At 44.0% G+C, this 18,231-nt stretch overlaps 1 protein-coding gene across 1 annotated transcript in view; it reads right to left on the bottom strand.

The window, feature by feature from the left end:
* Positions 1-1,664: 1,664 nt before the first annotated feature.
* trpm7 (transient receptor potential cation channel, subfamily M, member 7) overlaps positions 1,665-18,231 on the bottom strand; it is a 32,421-nt gene continuing 15,854 nt past the window's right edge. Inside the window, exons 17-40 of the mRNA XM_039680264.2 lie at positions 17,409-17,637; positions 16,836-16,985; positions 15,517-15,660; positions 14,505-14,633; positions 14,141-14,392; positions 13,443-13,617; positions 13,074-13,206; positions 12,819-13,003; positions 12,431-12,563; positions 10,934-11,508; positions 10,166-10,260; positions 9,997-10,084; positions 9,374-9,441; positions 8,618-8,643; positions 8,456-8,481; positions 8,304-8,345; positions 7,827-7,871; positions 7,572-7,637; positions 6,685-6,968; positions 6,351-6,433; positions 4,269-4,474; positions 3,292-3,343; positions 3,080-3,186; positions 1,665-2,585 (exon numbers count right to left, since the gene is read on the bottom strand). Coding sequence (XP_039536198.2) covers positions 2,455-2,585; positions 3,080-3,186; positions 3,292-3,343; positions 4,269-4,474; positions 6,351-6,433; positions 6,685-6,968; positions 7,572-7,637; positions 7,827-7,871; positions 8,304-8,345; positions 8,456-8,481; positions 8,618-8,643; positions 9,374-9,441; positions 9,997-10,084; positions 10,166-10,260; positions 10,934-11,508; positions 12,431-12,563; positions 12,819-13,003; positions 13,074-13,206; positions 13,443-13,617; positions 14,141-14,392; positions 14,505-14,633; positions 15,517-15,660; positions 16,836-16,985; positions 17,409-17,637 — 3,424 coding nt within the window. The 3' untranslated portion in view covers positions 1,665-2,454. The remainder of the gene's footprint in view (positions 2,586-3,079; positions 3,187-3,291; positions 3,344-4,268; positions 4,475-6,350; positions 6,434-6,684; positions 6,969-7,571; positions 7,638-7,826; positions 7,872-8,303; positions 8,346-8,455; positions 8,482-8,617; positions 8,644-9,373; positions 9,442-9,996; positions 10,085-10,165; positions 10,261-10,933; positions 11,509-12,430; positions 12,564-12,818; positions 13,004-13,073; positions 13,207-13,442; positions 13,618-14,140; positions 14,393-14,504; positions 14,634-15,516; positions 15,661-16,835; positions 16,986-17,408; positions 17,638-18,231) is intronic.

The raw sequence follows: 18,231 nt of genomic DNA, 5'->3' as shown, positions 1-18,231 counted from the left end.
TTTAGAGGAGATTCTTAAACTATTGGGAGCAGCTGTGCAACAATTTGATAGAAAAAAGTTTTATTGTTGTATCTTATGTTTCTTGTATTGTAGTTTTAATGAAAAACCAAGTGTCTTATGGGAGACCCCCCAATTCTAGCACTGGTTTTCTGTTGAATCGGATTTATAAAACTGATAATCTGATTGGACGAGCCGTTGTGAAAGTTTGATATGCATTCTGTTAATGTGCCAAGATAGTACATTTCTTAAACTGTTATGCTAATTCATCTGATCTTGTCACATGGCTTCCACACACATCCACCATCATATCTGTAATTAATTATTTTACATATTTTAACTTTCATTAAGTATTTAATTCACTATTTAATTTGAAATAGTTTTTACCATAAATCCCAGTAATCTGAAAGGTATATAGATTCAGATTTACATTGAAGCACCCCTATTTTAAACTGAAGATATGTCATGATTGCAACACTATGAAATCAAATGAGATGATTTTACAACTGTTTTGTGAAAAGCTAATAGGCTGTTGAAGCTAATAGGTTGTAAAAATGTTGGCTACATCTAATTCAAGGGATTATTGAATAATAGCCCCATTGATTACAATAAATAATACATTTAAAAACTAACATAGCAACAAGCCACTCGGGGCCTTCTGATATTTTTTTTTTTAAGTGGCGGGAATCTGACACTCACGTGACTGGATTTGGTCCTGAAGATGATCGATCGCATGATGTCTTGAGGTGAAATCGCGGGTGGTTTTATCCGTCGATCGCAGGACTGATTCTGAGGGGATTTTCTGAGGTGAGCAACTTGTACTTAACAAACGCAACAAAAAGAGTAATAAATGTTAAGCGGGATGTATTCTGAAGCGGTTTACTAGTTGAAAAACGACTTGTTTAAAAGCGGGATTCTGCGTTCAGTTCCGTTGAGGTATGGAGCGCACCTTGACTAATCGTCGGTTCACACAAAGTACTTTTAAACAACGCACTAAAATAAAGAAATAAACAACGACAGCTCTAATATTTCCTGTGTAACTTTAACGTTACTGCCTCTGATCTTAACGGACTGCGCTCGCGACGTCTACGGTCGCTATGGATACGAAATTATTCGCGCGCTATCTGTTTGACTTGCTTTTGTTCTCCATCAGTACAGCGAGCGAGTCATTTAGTAATTAAACACATCTGGACCAGCTAATTAAGCTCTTACGCTGCCGTCACGTGCTGTCACGTCCCACTTCTGAAGTCGAAAGTCGAAAGTCTCATTCGAGTGCTTTGTTGTCGGAAAGAACAGGAACCACCGTGTTTATTTTTACGTTACTAATTGAGAAAAATCTAATTAAAGCCAAAATTACTTTGGGCTTAGTTTAAACGCGCGAGCTCTTTATACCAGGATGGATTCTGATTGGCTGTCAATGTTTTTATCGTCCCAACAGCCGTGAAAGTGATTCCAACGATATCATTCCCATTTCGTTATAGCCTAGTTTTGGACTCTGCTATTCGATTACTTATTTTCTATATCTTTATCGGTCTCGGCGTGGAAGGGCTTTAAACGTTGGTTCACACCAAGAGCCATATGTGTTGCTGTTCTTGAAGCTTTTAAACACATAAATCACAAACAGACAAAGCTAAAAGTGTCTCGGAAATAGGCAAATGACCATTAGATGATTTTTCAGTGTTTTATTAAATATACAGTAAAAAATGTTTACAGATCCATTAACATCCCCAGCATCAAACATTCTCATGTTTCAGCCGATAGAATCGTGCCAGATAAATGTATCTATGAGATACACTAGATTAACACCCTCACACGATCCTCCAGCGACAATAAATGACTAAAGTACCGCTGTAACATATTATAAACGCGAGTCTTGATTGTGGACTGGTTTCAGTGGTCAGCGCAGTGAGGTCACACACACTGGCCGTCATTGCATTGCAATCTGCCCTTAATCTACACGAGATTCAAACATACATGAAGTCTGAAACATAAATGCATTCATACAGTGTGTTCTCTGTACATAGAAACATTCTGTTGGCATACAGCTCTGTACAAAATCTGATAATAGTATATAAGCAAGTGTTCTTTCCAAAAAGTGACAGACATCACATGAAAATTGCTTTTATATTATACAAGGCAACTTGTTTAGAATAAATATTTAACTCTATACAGTGATATTGTACCAGTTATTAACCTTTTATAATTTCATAGACATAAAAATCTTAAAAAATACTTTTAAAAGATGACAATCCTGTTTTAATCATACAGGATAAACTGACTTATAAACATCTCTAAGTTGCATCTGTTCTTTTGTTCTGAAACACACTCTCAACGTAACGTCATTAGAGTCACGCACACTTGTGTCCACCACACACACACACACACAACACGCATCATGTCTTGTTTCTTTCATCATTCGGCACTCGGGACCACTGGCGTCGGCGAGTCGTGCGCAGCTCACAGCATTAAGCGCATCGCCGGGCGCGGGTCTTTAGCGGCGCCCCCTGCAGGCGGCGAGTGGGACGGGCCCTCGGAGGAGTCGTGCTGCAGCGTCAGCTTATCGGGGGTGTAGTCGTTACGCTTCAGGTCTGAACACACACACACACAAATCTCCTTTAAAACTGCAGATACAGAATAAAGTGCTGTTGCAGCTGTCAAAATGACGGAAAAGTTACAAGTGTCCACAAGAGGGCGCAATGAGCAAATATAAACCAAATCAAGCATCTTTTAAAAATGCATTAACTTTGGCAACAGTAGTTCACAAATTCTTAGGAATTCCTTAGGAAATTATACTAGTGTGTGTTAGGATTAACACGCATCAGTAAGCTGGCCGTCAGATGCTCTTGATTTGAGCGAATTGTAAGCGCTTTCACACACACTGAGCACTTTCACAATCACACACACTCACATGCCGAGTGCTTTCACTCGCTCGCTAAGTGCTTTTACACTCACTCTCACACACACACGCTGACGAATCTCGACGAATGTTAGAAATTAGAATTTTTAGAATTAGAATTTTTTTTAGAACAGAGTTACGGATGAGTCAGCGTAGAGTTACGATGATACTCCACGAGTCGCTCACCTGGGAGCTTGAGTTTGCGGCAGCAGGAGTTGCAGTGGTGTTTGGCGCGGAAGTTTCGGATGGCGTCGTCTCCCAGGTTCGCGGGGCCGAAGATCATGTCGTACGACCTGACGTGTTCAAATACAGAAAACACATTAATAAACTGATGTTTCGTAAGAGTTAAAGATGTTAAAACAACTTCTGAGATACACTTCGTTTGTTGGAAAACTGACCCTTTCTCTCCGCTCTTGATGACCGACGGGTCCGTCAGTATCTCGCCCACTCCTGCAGAGAGAGAGAGTAGTTTACACACACACACACACAGAGCAGAAGACGGCGTTACACAGGTGTAACAGATGTTAAGCTACTGCTGTTGTGAACTCTGGTGCTCTTCACGTGTCGGTCAACAACTACAGAATTTTTTTGTGAAAAATCAATGTCCTATATTTTAATTTGGTAATGTTTTTTATTTAATATTTGTATTTTTTATACTAAATTATATTTATACTGTTTTTAAAATCCATTTATTTTACTTTTTGAGCGTAGACCTGAAAATTGTGGTAAACTGGTAAATCTTGAAGCGACAGACTGAATCTCTTAAACTCGACACTCGGCAGATGATTGCTGAAGTGAACACTGGTTTAAAAAGTGAACTTAAAGTTACAGAATTTTACGTGTATTGTTATGAAAAATGCAATCCAGAAATGTTTTTTTTTATATCAGACTCAGTGTCCAACCTTATTGCCCGTTTTATGAAAAATGCACAAAGACTATTTTAAATCATTATATGAAATACATATTTTCAAAATCACGTTTTTTTTCTATAAAACTGCGAGAAAATCAAAGCCATAAAACTCCGCGTGTGAGCTGATCTCAGTAAACCAGCGTTCAGTGAGAGTGTGTTTGGCTGCAGTTCCAAACGCTTCCACTAGAGGAAACTCTCATCCAATGCGCTCGTTTCTGACTGAAGTGCGACTGGTTTCAAGACCATTAAACCTATTCAAATCACGTCCATGAGTTTCTTTTGTGTGTGTGTGTGTGTTCACACAGCAAGTGCCAAAACCTTCACCAAGTTTAGTACCATTCCGATGAAGTAAAAAAAATATACAAAAACTAAACGTAAAACCCTCCAGTCAGAGTGAGCGAGCGCACCAGACGAGTCCGAATGCTGTGATTGAGCAGTGAGGATCACACACACACACACACACACCCTGCAGGTCGAGCACGAGCAGCTCTCCGCGTGTGTACTCGTACGTCCAGTGGCTGAAGGCCAGCATGGTTTCCTCCAGGAGGTTCGTCGGGACGATTTCATCCCCGTTGTTGTTATTAAACTTGCGGAAATCTCCCGTGATGCACTCCTCTATAGCGAACCATTGACCGGCGGAGTGACAGTACAGCAGGAACACCTCCAGGAACCTGCACACACACACACACACACACACACACACACACATATATGAGTGATAGTACAGCAGGAACACCTCCAGGAACCTGCACACACACACACACACACACACACATATATGAGTGATAGTACAGCAGGAACACCTCCAGGAACCTGCACACACACACACACACACATATATGAGTGATAGTACAGCAGGAACACCTCCAGGAACCTGCACACACACACACACACACACACCTCTGTGTGTTTGGAGACAAATGTTCAGCAGCATCTTCAACCTAACTGGTGTTTGTTTTAAATGATCGTGCAGAGTTTCATAATCTCCAGCCTACGTGTGTGTGTGTGTGTATGTGTGTAAATGTGTGTACAGTAGGGGTGGGGGGAAAAAAATCGATTCTCGATGCATCGCGATGCGGACGTGGACGATCCTGAATCGATTCACAAATGTCAAAAAATCTATTTAAAAAAAAAAATTTTTATATGCATTTAAAATAACGTAATATTGACGGAACGCGAAAGACGGAACTCTGAAGCGCGGAAGTGGCGGGACCGTCTGTGGCGTGCACATAACAGAGATGAGATGGCATGCGAGATCCAAACACTTTCCTTGTTCGGTTAAAAGCTGACGTGTGGAAATATTTTGGCTTCTGAAGTTGAAGGGGGAAAGGAGCTGGACAAGAGCCGCACTAGTTGTACGCTTTGTGGAATAAAACCAACAAATATGAGAAGCCATATGACACCTTTCCAGCCAGAGGAGGAAAAACACTCGGCTGCACCAGTCGTTATATTATTTATTTACTACAAGTATGCTCCTAGTTCAGGCACACATTTATTTTCCTGGTCATTCTTTGTAATGTTAATAAAATATATTGTGCATTAATTCTTTATGGGTCATTACTTTGTACTTTTAAAGCAAATTATTTATAGTCACACACAAAAGATTCAGATAATCGATTTGTAACATTATAAATGTCTTGTACTTTAACTTTTGATTAACTTAATTTATCCTTGATGAATAAAAGTATAGATTTTTTTTTTCTTTTGCCCAAAAAATTAAATAAAAATTCTTACCGACTCCAAACATTTGAACGGTATTGTTTAATGTTACAAAAGCTTTCTATTTCAGATAAATGCTGTTCTTTTGAATTTCTAGGTGATTCTCTGAATCGGGTGCCCTTCAAGTCCCCCAAACTTGCTTCAAATATTTTCAATTGAAGGAAATCACAAAATACATTGTAATGCTGTCAATTAATAGAACCAGGTGCATTTGCATTATAATGCAACAAAATTGCTTTTGAAAAAAAATGTAAAGTTAATAAATGTAAAGATAATGAGTTGCTTAAGTAGTAGATAACAAGCATGTTTGCATGTCCTCACTAACCATCATTATATTTTCAATGAATATCAAACAAATAAAAAGTGCAATTAATACCAAAATGTTGCTGCTGCTAATTTAATCATATGTTGGTCTAGTGTATTTTCGTTTACTGTTGTGAAATGGAAAATCAATAATCGGTAATCGAGAATCGTTAATAATCGAAAATCGACTGTAATCGAATCGGGACTTCAATAATCGTAATCGAATCAGGAAATCAGACAGATTAACCACCCCTAGTGTACAGTACCTGGGTGAGTGTGTGTGTGTGTGTGAGAACAGTACCTGGGTGAGTGTGTGTGTGTGTGAGAACAGTACCTGGGTGTGTGTGTGTGTGTGTGTGTGTGTGTGAGAGAACAGTACCTGGGTGAGTGTGTGTGTGAGAACAGTACCTGGGTGTGTGTGTGTGTGTGTGTGTGTGTGTGTGTGTGTGTGTGTGTGTGTGTGTGTGTGTGTGTGTGTGTGTGTGTGTGTGTGTGTGTGTGTGTGTGTGTGTGAGAGAACAGTACCTGGGTGAGTACGGGATGGTTTTGGGTCGGATCTGATTGAAGGCAAACGTGAGTTTCTGGGCCGCTCTCTGCTGCTGAATCTCCTGTGCAGGAACACACACACACACACACAGTTCAGTGCTGGCACACACACACACGCAGTCTGCTCCCGATTACACATCACATGACAAGTGTAGTTAGTAATGTAATCTAGATCACTCTCTTTAGCTTACGTTTGAGCTAACTCGTTCATCACATTAATTACCATATTGCTATGAAATGTTGTGAGTTTCAGTGATCGTCACATGACTCCTGGCTCATCTGTGTGTGTGTGTGTGTGTGTGTGTGTGTGTACCCTGAGGCAGAGGTGCAGGACCGTCTCCTCTCTGTAGATGGTCTGCCAGGTGTTGACCACCTCGGGCAGGAAGGACTTGACGATGTACAGGTGTCCGGGCTTCAGGATGTCGTACTCGGCCCATGTGCACAGCACCTTCAGCGCTCGCCGCAGGCCGCCGCCCATCTCCTCCTTACTCAGGAACTCGATCTTCGCACACAGGCCGCGCTGAGCCCACGACGACATGCTGTTATTGATGCTGTTGGGGGAGCTCTCCTCCAGACGGTACACGGTCACGGGCTCGCCTGCGCCACACACACACACACACACACGTCATGCAGCGTAGGGCCGGCCGCTCTGAACACACACTAGGGCTGTCAAAATGGCGGAAAAGCCAAATTCCAACTTCTTTCTTGGATATTAGCGAAAATCGAACTATATTCCAATTCTCAAGGCAACACTTAGTGTCAGAGAGAGAGACCAATACCGGCTTTCACACACACACACACACACACACACACACACACACACACACACACACATGCTCTATTGACCGTGTTTCTAGCTGATGAAAACATACTCTCACACACACACACACGCCGCTCTGACCGATGTGCAGGTTTGGTCAAGTCATTGCACCATCTTTCACCATCTGCACTTATTCACATTAGCATCGTAATCCAGCGCTGAATACTGGAGACGCTAACAGACGCTAACATGTGTCGCGCGCCTCAACACAACAAAAATTCGAATGCATAATGCGTTTATATATTCCAATGTGCAGTTTTTTTTAATTCTACAAATATTCAAAAGTCACATTTTAAGTTGACAGCCCTAACAAACACCACCTAGAACTATATGAAAAACAGCAAAGCATGATGGGATAGGAGGGCAGGAGTGCGTCTTACCTCGAGGGGGGACTGGGGTGAATGGAATACTCTGGGACAACCGCATCAGGTTATTACGCTCCACCGCTAACACACACACACACACACACAGGGCTGATGTCAGAACACGTCACACACAGTTTCTAACCCGAGCCGCCACGCCTCAGCCAGTTAAATCACACGTTTAGAGGCGCTCATTACAGTGTTTGTGTTTAAGTGAGTGAGGCATTGTGGGTCGGGTTGAGATCAGTTTTCAGCACATGGACAGGAACTGACCTGAGTACTGGTAACTCTCCATGGGCTTGAAGGGAGACCCGATCGCTGCTCCAAACACACAGAGCAAAGAGTGAGCATTACAACACACACACACACACACACACACACACACAACATCATCATGGTGCCGATCCCATCAGGCGCAGTTCTGCATCTGTAATTGAAGCCGGCTGCGTTCACACACACAACTTGTGTTTCAGTCGTGTTGATGGATGTGAACGTAGTGTTTTTACACGAGCGCTGAACATGTGATCGGGTCGATGTGTGTTTATACTGTTTGACATGCGCTCACAACTTTCTGCTGTTTGCGCATAACTATCCTCCTGCACTGGTTCTTTATTTCGTTTCTATGAATATATTTGTATGTCATGAAGACTTCAGTCAGTCCGATTATTAACGGATTATCTGGTTGCATGTAAATGTGTGTGTGTGTGTGTGTGCGCAGCGCTGAGACGGTCCAGCAGGGGTCAGACTTACAGTCTTTGCGTGCGCCCAGGTGAGTGTGACGGGCAGCGAAAGCTGAAACACACACACACACACACACACACACACACACACAGCGGTTAGACATGTTCAGTCAGGACGTTTGAGCATCAGCTGATCATTAGACGTGATGATGAAACACTCACTGTTAGAGATGTCGTCTCCTGGACTCCTGAACACGATGAAGACAAACATCATGACAAGAGTAAACGAGTTCTAGTCAGTGACCGCAACAATCATTTATAAAACACAATCACTGCAGGAGTTAATTAGTTTCACACGATGATGTCACAATGACAGTTACTCACAGTTTGCTGGATTGAGCCGATTTACCCTGAGAATAGAAGAATAACAGTGTGTGTGTGAGTGTGTGTGTGTACATGTACACTATAAATGATTTATCAAAGCTGTAAAGATTATTGAAATATATTCGACAAGTAAATTATATTTCAGTCTTTCTACTTCAAAATTTCTGTTATTTATTTTTTTATACGTCATGTCAGAAACCAGGCGAAACCAAAGTACAAAACAATAACAAGTGGCTGTATATGATTATCTAAAATCCCCAGTTCTGCTGTTTTAAAGGCTCCTAATGTTGTTTCGGCATCAGGTTCACACACACCCAAGGTCAAACACACACTAATGTCCTCATAATCTCCAGCTCTTCCTCTCAGTGTCTGAAACGCTTCAGTCTCTCTAAGCCCCGCCTCTCTGAGAGCCGCTCTGCTGTGATTGGTCAGAAAGCAAACGCTCATTATCATATCCGAATCACAGTGATACGAACAGTAACGATGGCGTGGGTTTCACCGTCTCAATCTCAGAGAACAGCGTCTCCTCGACACGAACAACACGAGCCGAACTCTTCCAGTCTCAGAGACACTACAGTGTTTGAGGGCGGGGCTAAGAGACGCTGCTCAGCCAATCAACACCACTGGCTGGCACGTTAGTACATGAAAGGTCAGAAATAGAGTAATAGAAAGAGAAATTCAGATTTCTGGATGTAAATGCTGTCTACACCAATGGTTTTATTCCCCTTAAAGATGGTGATTGAGTGTTTGACTGACCGACAGCAGATCCTCGTAGTGCGAGACGTCCTCCAGCGACACACGCGTCCTCTCCTGCTTGCTGAGCGCTGAAACACACACACATAAAGAGAGACCGGACGCACACTTAAAGGAGTCGTTCACTTCAGAATTAAAATGTCCTGATAGTTTACTCTCCCGCACGTCATCCAAGATGTTCATGTCTTTCTTTCTTCAGTGGAAAATTACTTGGTGACCTTTCACCCTGATGATGTAATGTGTGTCGCATCACAGCTCGAGCAAGACCAGCATTAGTGGTTAAAGTATATAAATGTGTGTTTTGTTGTAAATGTCGCTGGTTTGTCTCGATCAGACTCTTATTCCTCTGCTGCACTGAAACTCACATCTGACCTTTGACCCGTTGGACCCCATTGAAGACACTATATGGAGTTCCTCACAAACCTTCATTCTCACTGAAGAAAGACAGACATGAACATCTAGGATGAGGAGGGGAGAGTAAACTATCAGGACATTTTAATTCTGAAGTGAACGACTCCTTTAAGAGTTCAGCGTAAGATCTGTGTTCATGATGTCATCAGCGAGCCGCTGGAACGGGTTAATGTTAACAGCGTTCACTGGTACGTGTGTGTGTGTGTGCAACTCACTGGACTCTGGATGCAAGAAGGAAGGGTTTCTGTCGAACTCTGTGAAACCGGCGTACGAGTTCACCGTCCTCATGTGACCCTGCGACCCCTGCGGAGAAACACAACATCCATCGGGATTGGGACACTCCTGGGGAACCGCGGCATCGTTAGCATTCAGAACTACACTAACCGCATCTCGGGCCTTTCTGGGCGGACTCGACTGACGCCCGCTCACCGCACTCTCTTTAGGGAACGACCTCTGACCCTCAGGCTCGTCCTTGTGACCTTCAGAGAAAAAATGTCAGAATGAGTCCAAAGGCATTTAAACACTTGATGAGTGGATTAGTCACATGATGCCTGTGGTGCCACTGATCAATACCACGCCTCTAACCAAACCCCCAAACCAGCACCAGCCCGGGTTAGTGGAGTCTCACACACACACACACACACACACACACACACACACACACACACACACACAGCACTTTATTCACTCCTGAGGGACGTTTAGTAAAAAGCCACTGGTTGAGATGAAACCACCTGAGGTCATAGGTCACCCGTCTCACCCTCTCTAAAGGCCCCTTTGGGTATTTGAGTATATCGGGGCCCTACCACACACACGGGCATGCAGAGGGTCAAGGGTCAAGGTTAGGGCGGGGTTATGCGTGATTTATCCCCGATTCCCAGCGGTGGACCGAAGCCAAACCTCCGCTCCGCTGCCCGAGTCTGTGTAGCGCACGTCTGCAGCGGCCGTCCTTGGTGAAGCGCCAGGGCCGGGGCTCGGGGGCCCGAGGGAGACCCGGGAGCGGCGTGTTTCTGTCGGGCCGGTCCGCGGTGAGGTCTTGCTCTCTGACCTCATCCTCGTCATCAGCGAAGGCATGATTGACGTATCCCTCACCCTCGGGCTCATGTATGACCAGCACTGGCAGGCCCTCAGTAACTCTCTCCTCATACTCACCCACGAAGGCCCCGAACTCCACGGCGCTGTGCGACGGCTCCGTCTGCGAGGGCCTGGAGTCTGCGAGCTGCGACGGCGTGCTGACGAAGAACGTAGCCGATGCCGCTGGAGCGCTAACGAGGCTGCCGTGACCCGTGTCTGAGCGGATGGAGCGTCTGAGCGAGTGGAAGCGCGTGAGGGACTGTGGGACGGCGCAGCTGGACGATCCCAACTCCACCGGGCTCAAGGGAAGCTCCGCCCCCTGAAACCCTTCGGCTCCGCCCCCAAACAGCGACTCTGCTATGCTAGCGGTGGGCGGCAGGAAGCCCACACTGCAGCGCACCAGCGCGCTCGACTTGGAGTGTCCCGTCAGGTCGGGCACCAGGTTCTTGGAGACGCTGAGCTCACGCGTGATCTGGTTGTGCACTTTGCTAGCCTCAGACGCGCGCTGGGCAGTTAGCGCCTTTAGCGTGTCCACCGTGAGCGCCGAGAGGTCCTGCAGGTGTCCGATCTGGGAATCCAGCGTGTGCAAAGAGCGCTTGATGAAGTTCACCTTGTTTCCAACCTCCTTCAGCTGCACACACATCGTTTCCACCCTGAAACACACACACACACACACACACACACACACACACAGCCATGGTCATGTGGACTGTTCTCTAAATCTACTTGCAAACAACTTAAAGGATTAGTTCACCCAAAAATGAAAATTCTGTCAGTATTTACTCACCCTCATGTTGTTCAACCCCGTAAGACCTTCGTTCATCTTCGCAACACAAATTAAGATATTTAAGATATTAAGATCGCTCCTGCATACAGTCCATAGGCTTCTTGAGGGAATGACTCGAAAAGTCATTAAAGACATCGTTAAAATAGTCCAAGTGACTACAGGGGCTCAATCTTAACTTTATCAAACGACGAGAACACTTTTGTGCGCAAAAATAAGGACTTTATTTCAACTATTGGTTTATTTCTCCCTCTGCGCGAGTCAGGTTACTAGTTTAATAGCGTAAGCTTCTGTTATTGTACGTCACACGCATCACACACATGACCAGCGTCGGCCAATAGTGAGCCTTCGTGTGACGTAGCTTTACGCAATCACACTACGCTAACTGACTACAGGCTCATGGAGAAGGAAGTGAATAGTTGAAATAAAGTCGTTATTTTTGCGCACAAAAGTGTTCTCGTCGTTTGATAAAGTTAAGATTGAGCCGCTGTAGTCACTTGGACTATTTTAACGATGTCTTTAATGACTTTTCGAGGACAGCAAGAGTCATTCCCTCAAGAAGCCTATGGACTAGTATGCAGGAGCGATCTTAATATCTTAAATATCTTAATTTGTGTTGCGAAGATGAACGAAGGTCTTACGGGGTTGAACAACATGAGGGTGAGTAAATACTGACAGAATTTTCATTTTTGGGTGAACTAACCCTTTAATATACAGTAATGTTATTGATTTAATTGCACTGACACTATCAGATGAGAACAAAACATGAACTAAATTAAAATCCTGCAGACCTGTCGGACGTGAGTCTGATTCTCTCTTCACTCCCGGAGTGGAACTGATCGTCTTTCTCGTGGAAGTACGTCTCTACGCACTGCTCCTCGAAGTCGTGCAGCTTCTTCTGGTCCTCCTCGGTCAGGAAGAGCTCTGCGGGCAAACGGCATCACGTTTAAAGCTTTTTTTAAACAGCACTAATAATAAAATGAATACCACATGGCCATCTCAATTAAATCATCGCCTTTTGAAATGTAATATTGACGTCAAGCTATATCGCGACTCCTGCTTTTCGAACTCCAAATCTCAGACATCTTGAAATGGTAATTAAGACTAGCGTTATAGAAGATATCTGAGGCGCATTCAGATGAATTGGAGAGTTTTAGAGGACACATTAAGACACGTTACTTGGTCCGTAGGTGCTGCTGTCCTTCTTCCTCTTCCTGCAGATGGACGACAGGACTGACGCCACGTGGCTGAGCAGAATCAGCGGCGGCGGCAGGATGGGCTTGTCGTGATACGCCATGATGAAGTGGTAGCGCTGGTACTTCCACACCAGGTTAGATATGGACTTCACCTGTAGGTACACGTTACTGCAGAGAAACGGCACGTCAGTTAGCATGACGTCGGAGAACACACACTCGCGCGGGGCGGGCCACTCACTTGAAGAAGGCGATGAGCAGGTTCACCATCAGGATGTACTGGACGAACAGATAGACGGCCTGCAGCAGCGGCGTCAGCCACACACCCGTGTCACACAGCTTCCTGGCGTGATCCTCGCTCGAGTTCGCACACACTGCAAACACACACATGTAATTGAGCATTTAATTTAATTTTAGTGAATATTAAAATCAACATCAAGTATTTTTCTTGTTAGTTCATGAGAGTTAGCGAATGTAAATAAACGAAACCTTCTTGTAAAGTGTTTCCCGTTTAACCCAAGGATGTGTTTGGGTTCGTTAGTGTTTGATTGTGTTTATAGATAAATGATGTGTTAACGCTAGTTCTGTGTGCGAGTCTCCAGGGGTTTACCGTCAATCTCGTACGCATAAACTTCCCCGTACATCATCCAGTAGGGCTGGAAAACCACATCTTTGGCCAGAGTCCATGAAGGCTCCTCGTTTGGGTACAAAATGGCTTTACGAGGAACCCCGAAACTCAGCAGGACGACGGCCATGATGACCACGATATAGAACATGTTGGCCACCTGCGGACAGAGCGAACACACGCCGGTCAACACCAGCAGTGATGGGTTTCAGAAGTGATGTTATGATACTGCTGTAATGCATTACTTGTTACATTATAAAAGTCGTCAGATTACGTAATGGCCGTTCCCAGACAGCAAACTGACATTGAATCAACGTGGAAACGACGTCTCTCATGACATTGAAACAACGTTGATTTTGCTCATCGAATTAACGTTGAACCAACGTCAGACGCGGCATTCTTCAAAGCTAAATGAAATCGAAAATTGGTTTGCTTTCATAACGTTGAAACAACGCGTTGATTTCAAGTTGATTTTCCATTAGTTTTGAAAGAATGATGCGTCTGACGTTGGTTCAACGTTAATTCGATGAGCAAAACAATGTCAGATCAACGTTGTTTCGCATTGTCATTTTTCCACGTTGATTCAATGTCAGTTTGCTATCTGGGTTACTTGTAACATTAAAAAGTAGTCTGACTTCATATATTGCGTCACATGTACCGCAACACTCGTCACACGCGCTCACCATCTTCCCGATCATCATGACGTACGGCCCCGCCTGCTGATTGACAGCCAGAATATCCAGCAGCCGCACGTACCAGAAGATGATGTTCAGGCAGTACACGATCCGGCCCGCGATAAACACGCTATCATCGCCGAAGCGCAGACCGAAGCCCACGAAGAACATTAGGATGGCCAGGAAGTCAGAAATGTTGAAGTAGTCGCTGAACCACACTTTAATCTTCTGACTGATTTTCCCTCCTTCAGACATGAACATCTAGAGAGGAAACCCACAATCATCAGGGCTAACGCTAACGCTGAAACAAAAAATTAAACAAGTCTGATACCCACTCAAACATCTGAACACACACACACACACACACACACACCTCTCGTAACTTCTCCACCGCCAGCGTGAAGATGTACAGAATCACGACCCACTCCTGAGGAGACGGAAGCTCGTTCATCTTCACCAACACCACGAAGGAGTACAGCATCAGGAACCCGATATAAAAGAGCTGCAACACACACACACACACACACACACACCATCACAATCGAGCATCGCAGAGAGACGGCACACACACAGGCTATATCCAGGAGACCGTGACACAATCTATCCAATCCATCAAATTGTGTTCATTTTTCTGTGTTTTATGATTAATTACAAATGCGTCAACAAAAAAACAGTGATAATCAAATAAACTCAATAACTGTTTTAATTTATAACCATATGAAACTATTATAAACTATAGTGTGTTGCATTTCTGTCATCATTTCTTCAAGTTAAACCAATCATCTATTTGCTGGTTTCTAGAGAATAGTTTGATTTATGAATCCAGCGACGGCCAAATTCTGTGACATTTTGCATTAGACAGTAAACTCTAACGAATAATATTAGAATAATATATAATATAATATTGTAATAAACTCTAATTTATGACTGTATTCCTGATTTCCTGCATCACAGACTGAGGGATCAGTGTGTGTTTGATCCGATTGCGCAGTTGCTCAAGAATTGTTTACAGCGGCCGAGCGATCAAAGAGTCATGATGATTCATCACACACACACACACACACACACACACAACAATCATTTGCTTTTCAGAAAATCTTTAATTCACATTCACCTCAACACACTTCAGCTTATGAGAAACAGCAGATGAATGATCAACAAGCGCCACACACACACACACACACACACACACAGTTGAAATGTCACTAGTAAAACATCCACTAGTTGTGAGATGTTTATCTGTGTAACACCGAGAGTTTATGCAGAGACGAGTGTCTCTGATCCTATCTCATGGGAACAACCATCCAGAACACTTATTACAGAACTACACACACACACACACACACACACACACAGAGAGAGCGTGAGAAAAGAGTCATACGTACCGTGTTGAACCAGAACTTGACGATGGGCGCGTGGTAAAACGCGTAGAACTTGCGAGTGATGGGTAACCGGCGCGAGCGGACGTGGACCTCCGACTCACTTTTCATTTCTGCGTTCTCATTCATGCGCACTTCCTTAAACACATCCTGACACACACACACACACACACACACACACACAAACAGCTGTCAAAACACATGCAGATGCTGTTCCTCAGGGTTCATGCTTGTTTTCCAGCACAGATATATAAACTTTCCTAAATCAAGATTCATTTACTGGTCTGCATGTAAGTCTTATTCACTGAAAAATGCATGAAAATTAAAGCAGTAGTTCACTTTTGAAAACACTTTAGCTGATAATTTACTCGCCCCCGTGTCATCCAAGATGTCCATGTCTTTCTTTCTTCAGTCGAAAAGAAATGAAGGTTTTTGATGAAAACATTCCAGGATTTTCTCCATATAATGGACTTCAATGGGGACCAAACGGTTCAAGGTCCAAAAGACAGTTTCAGTGCAAACTGTTTAAAGGGCTTTAAACGATTCCAGACGATGAATAAAAATAAGGGTCTTATCAAGCGAAACAATTGCTCATTTAATAAATAAATAAGAAAGTTTAAGTTTTATAAGTTCAAATGCTCGCCTTGCTCTGTTCTGTGATGCACGTTCGTGACTCTCCTGTTCAAACTCGTTCATCAAAATGAACAAATCTTTTTTTGAGTCATGACTCGAAGGGTTCTTGATAAGACCCTTATTCATCGTCTGGTGTCGTTTAAAGCCCTTTGAACAGTTTGCACTGAAACTGTCTTTTGGACCTTGAACCGTTTGGTCCCCATTGAAGTCCATTATATGGAGAAAATCCTGGAATGTTTTCATCAAAAACCTTCATTTCTTTTCGACTGAAGAAAGAAAGACATGGACATCTTGGATGACACGGGGGCGAGTAAATTATCAGCAAAAGTGTTTCTGAAGTGAACTACTCCTTTAAGCTTGTGCTTAAAACAAGAACTAACATCAGTGGAGTCAGAAAAATACCCATAATTCACAGGGGAAACGAGATTATTTTGTTCTTGTTTTTCAGCACAAACTCATTTTTGTCAGTCACATGTTCAGTCCCTCTCTGGTGTGTTGATGTGGAAATGTTTAGATGTTTGCGCCGGAGATCACAGATCATTTGTTCCAGTGTGATTGTGCAACACCGCCTCAACACACACACACACACACACACACACTCGTGTAAAGATTGACAGTTTTGTGAGGGTGGGTGTGTGCGGAGCGGTGGCCGAGGCACGTTCTCAGTCTGAAGTGTGTGTGTGTGTGTGTACCATGGGGATGTCGTCGGGGTTCTGCAGGTTGTGTTCGCTGTCCTCCATGCTCTGGTGGGCGTCCTGCGACTGGGGAATGTGGGACATCTCCGCTTTGGTCTTGTACTCCAGCAAGAGGATGGCAGGAGGGACCAGGATGCTCAGGATCACCTACACACACACACACACACACACCAATACACTCTTACACTCTGGATAAAGCCGTCTGCTAAACAGGCATGCGCATTTCGTATATTTCGTATTTGTGTAATTATTCTTGGTGTTTATCTGCATTTCTACAGAATAAACGTATATCTGCAAGTTTTCCATTTTGGAATTTTTTTTTTTTTTATTCTTTTCTGTAGCTGGTGTATTATAGGAGCCTATTTGCTGACGGGTCTGTTCTACTTTAGATCACTTGTGGCCAAAAACAGAGAACGGTTCTAGATTTATATCAGTCAATACCAGAAAATGATGTGTGTTATCGTACTTCTGTGTGTGTGAGATGCCCTCTGGTGTTCAGAGGGATATGTGGTGTGTGTGTGGCTTCATCATCGAGTCCACATCCCCCTCCTGCTGACCGTGATGTCGTACCTTGTACCAGGAGTTCTTGCGCATGTTGAGGCGGCCCATCCACATGTCGGACAGCAGCATCTGTGTGCAGGTGTGCGCCACGAAGGGCCGGAGCCGCGACGACACCGCCAGCTTCAGACACGTGGAGTTGCTCCAGTTCTTCAGCTCGTACGTCAGCAGCTTCATGGCCATCGTCTCGTCCTGCCGGAACGACTGCTCCAACAGGTCCACCGCCAGCTGCCCGAACTCACTGACACACACACACACACACCGCCGTCACTTTACACACAGCTTCACAGTAATACACAATCAAATATGAGATCAGTCAGACTCAGCGGCCGAGAGCCGATTCTGCTCATCAATCCCGATTGTTATTGATTTCCTAATTTCAATTCTTCAAACTCAAACTGAAGCGCTCACAGAGGAACCGAAATGCTCATTTTATAAGTATCCGATTCCTGATCGCGACTCGCTTGGGACAGGCTCCGAGACGCCAGAGTAATGCTGTGCTTAGCTGCTACACTATAATGTCTGCTGGAATGTTAAAAATGTGTTCAGAGTTTAAATAAATCATTTTTGTAATAGATTTTTTATTGAAATGGTCAATTTGACATTTTGACTGTTTAAATTATGCAACGATGAAAAATTCTCAAAATAAATGAGTAAAGATTTGAAAAAACTGCGCTCGGCTTTCTGTGGGTTGGACTGTTTTCCTCCGGCGGGTGTGTCGCTGTGTTCCTCAGACCGGTCAGGGGTCAGGGGTTAGGGGTTAGGGTCATGGTTACCCAGACAGCAAACTGACATTAAATCAACGTGGAAACGACGTCTCTCGTGACATTCAACG

Source organism: Pimephales promelas, chromosome 10, assembly GCF_988280905.1.
Source record: "Pimephales promelas chromosome 10, fPimPro1.hap1.1, whole genome shotgun sequence".
NCBI classification, from domain to species: Eukaryota; Metazoa; Chordata; class Actinopteri; order Cypriniformes; family Leuciscidae; genus Pimephales; species Pimephales promelas.
This window is presented reverse-complemented; position numbering and strand designations above follow the sequence as displayed.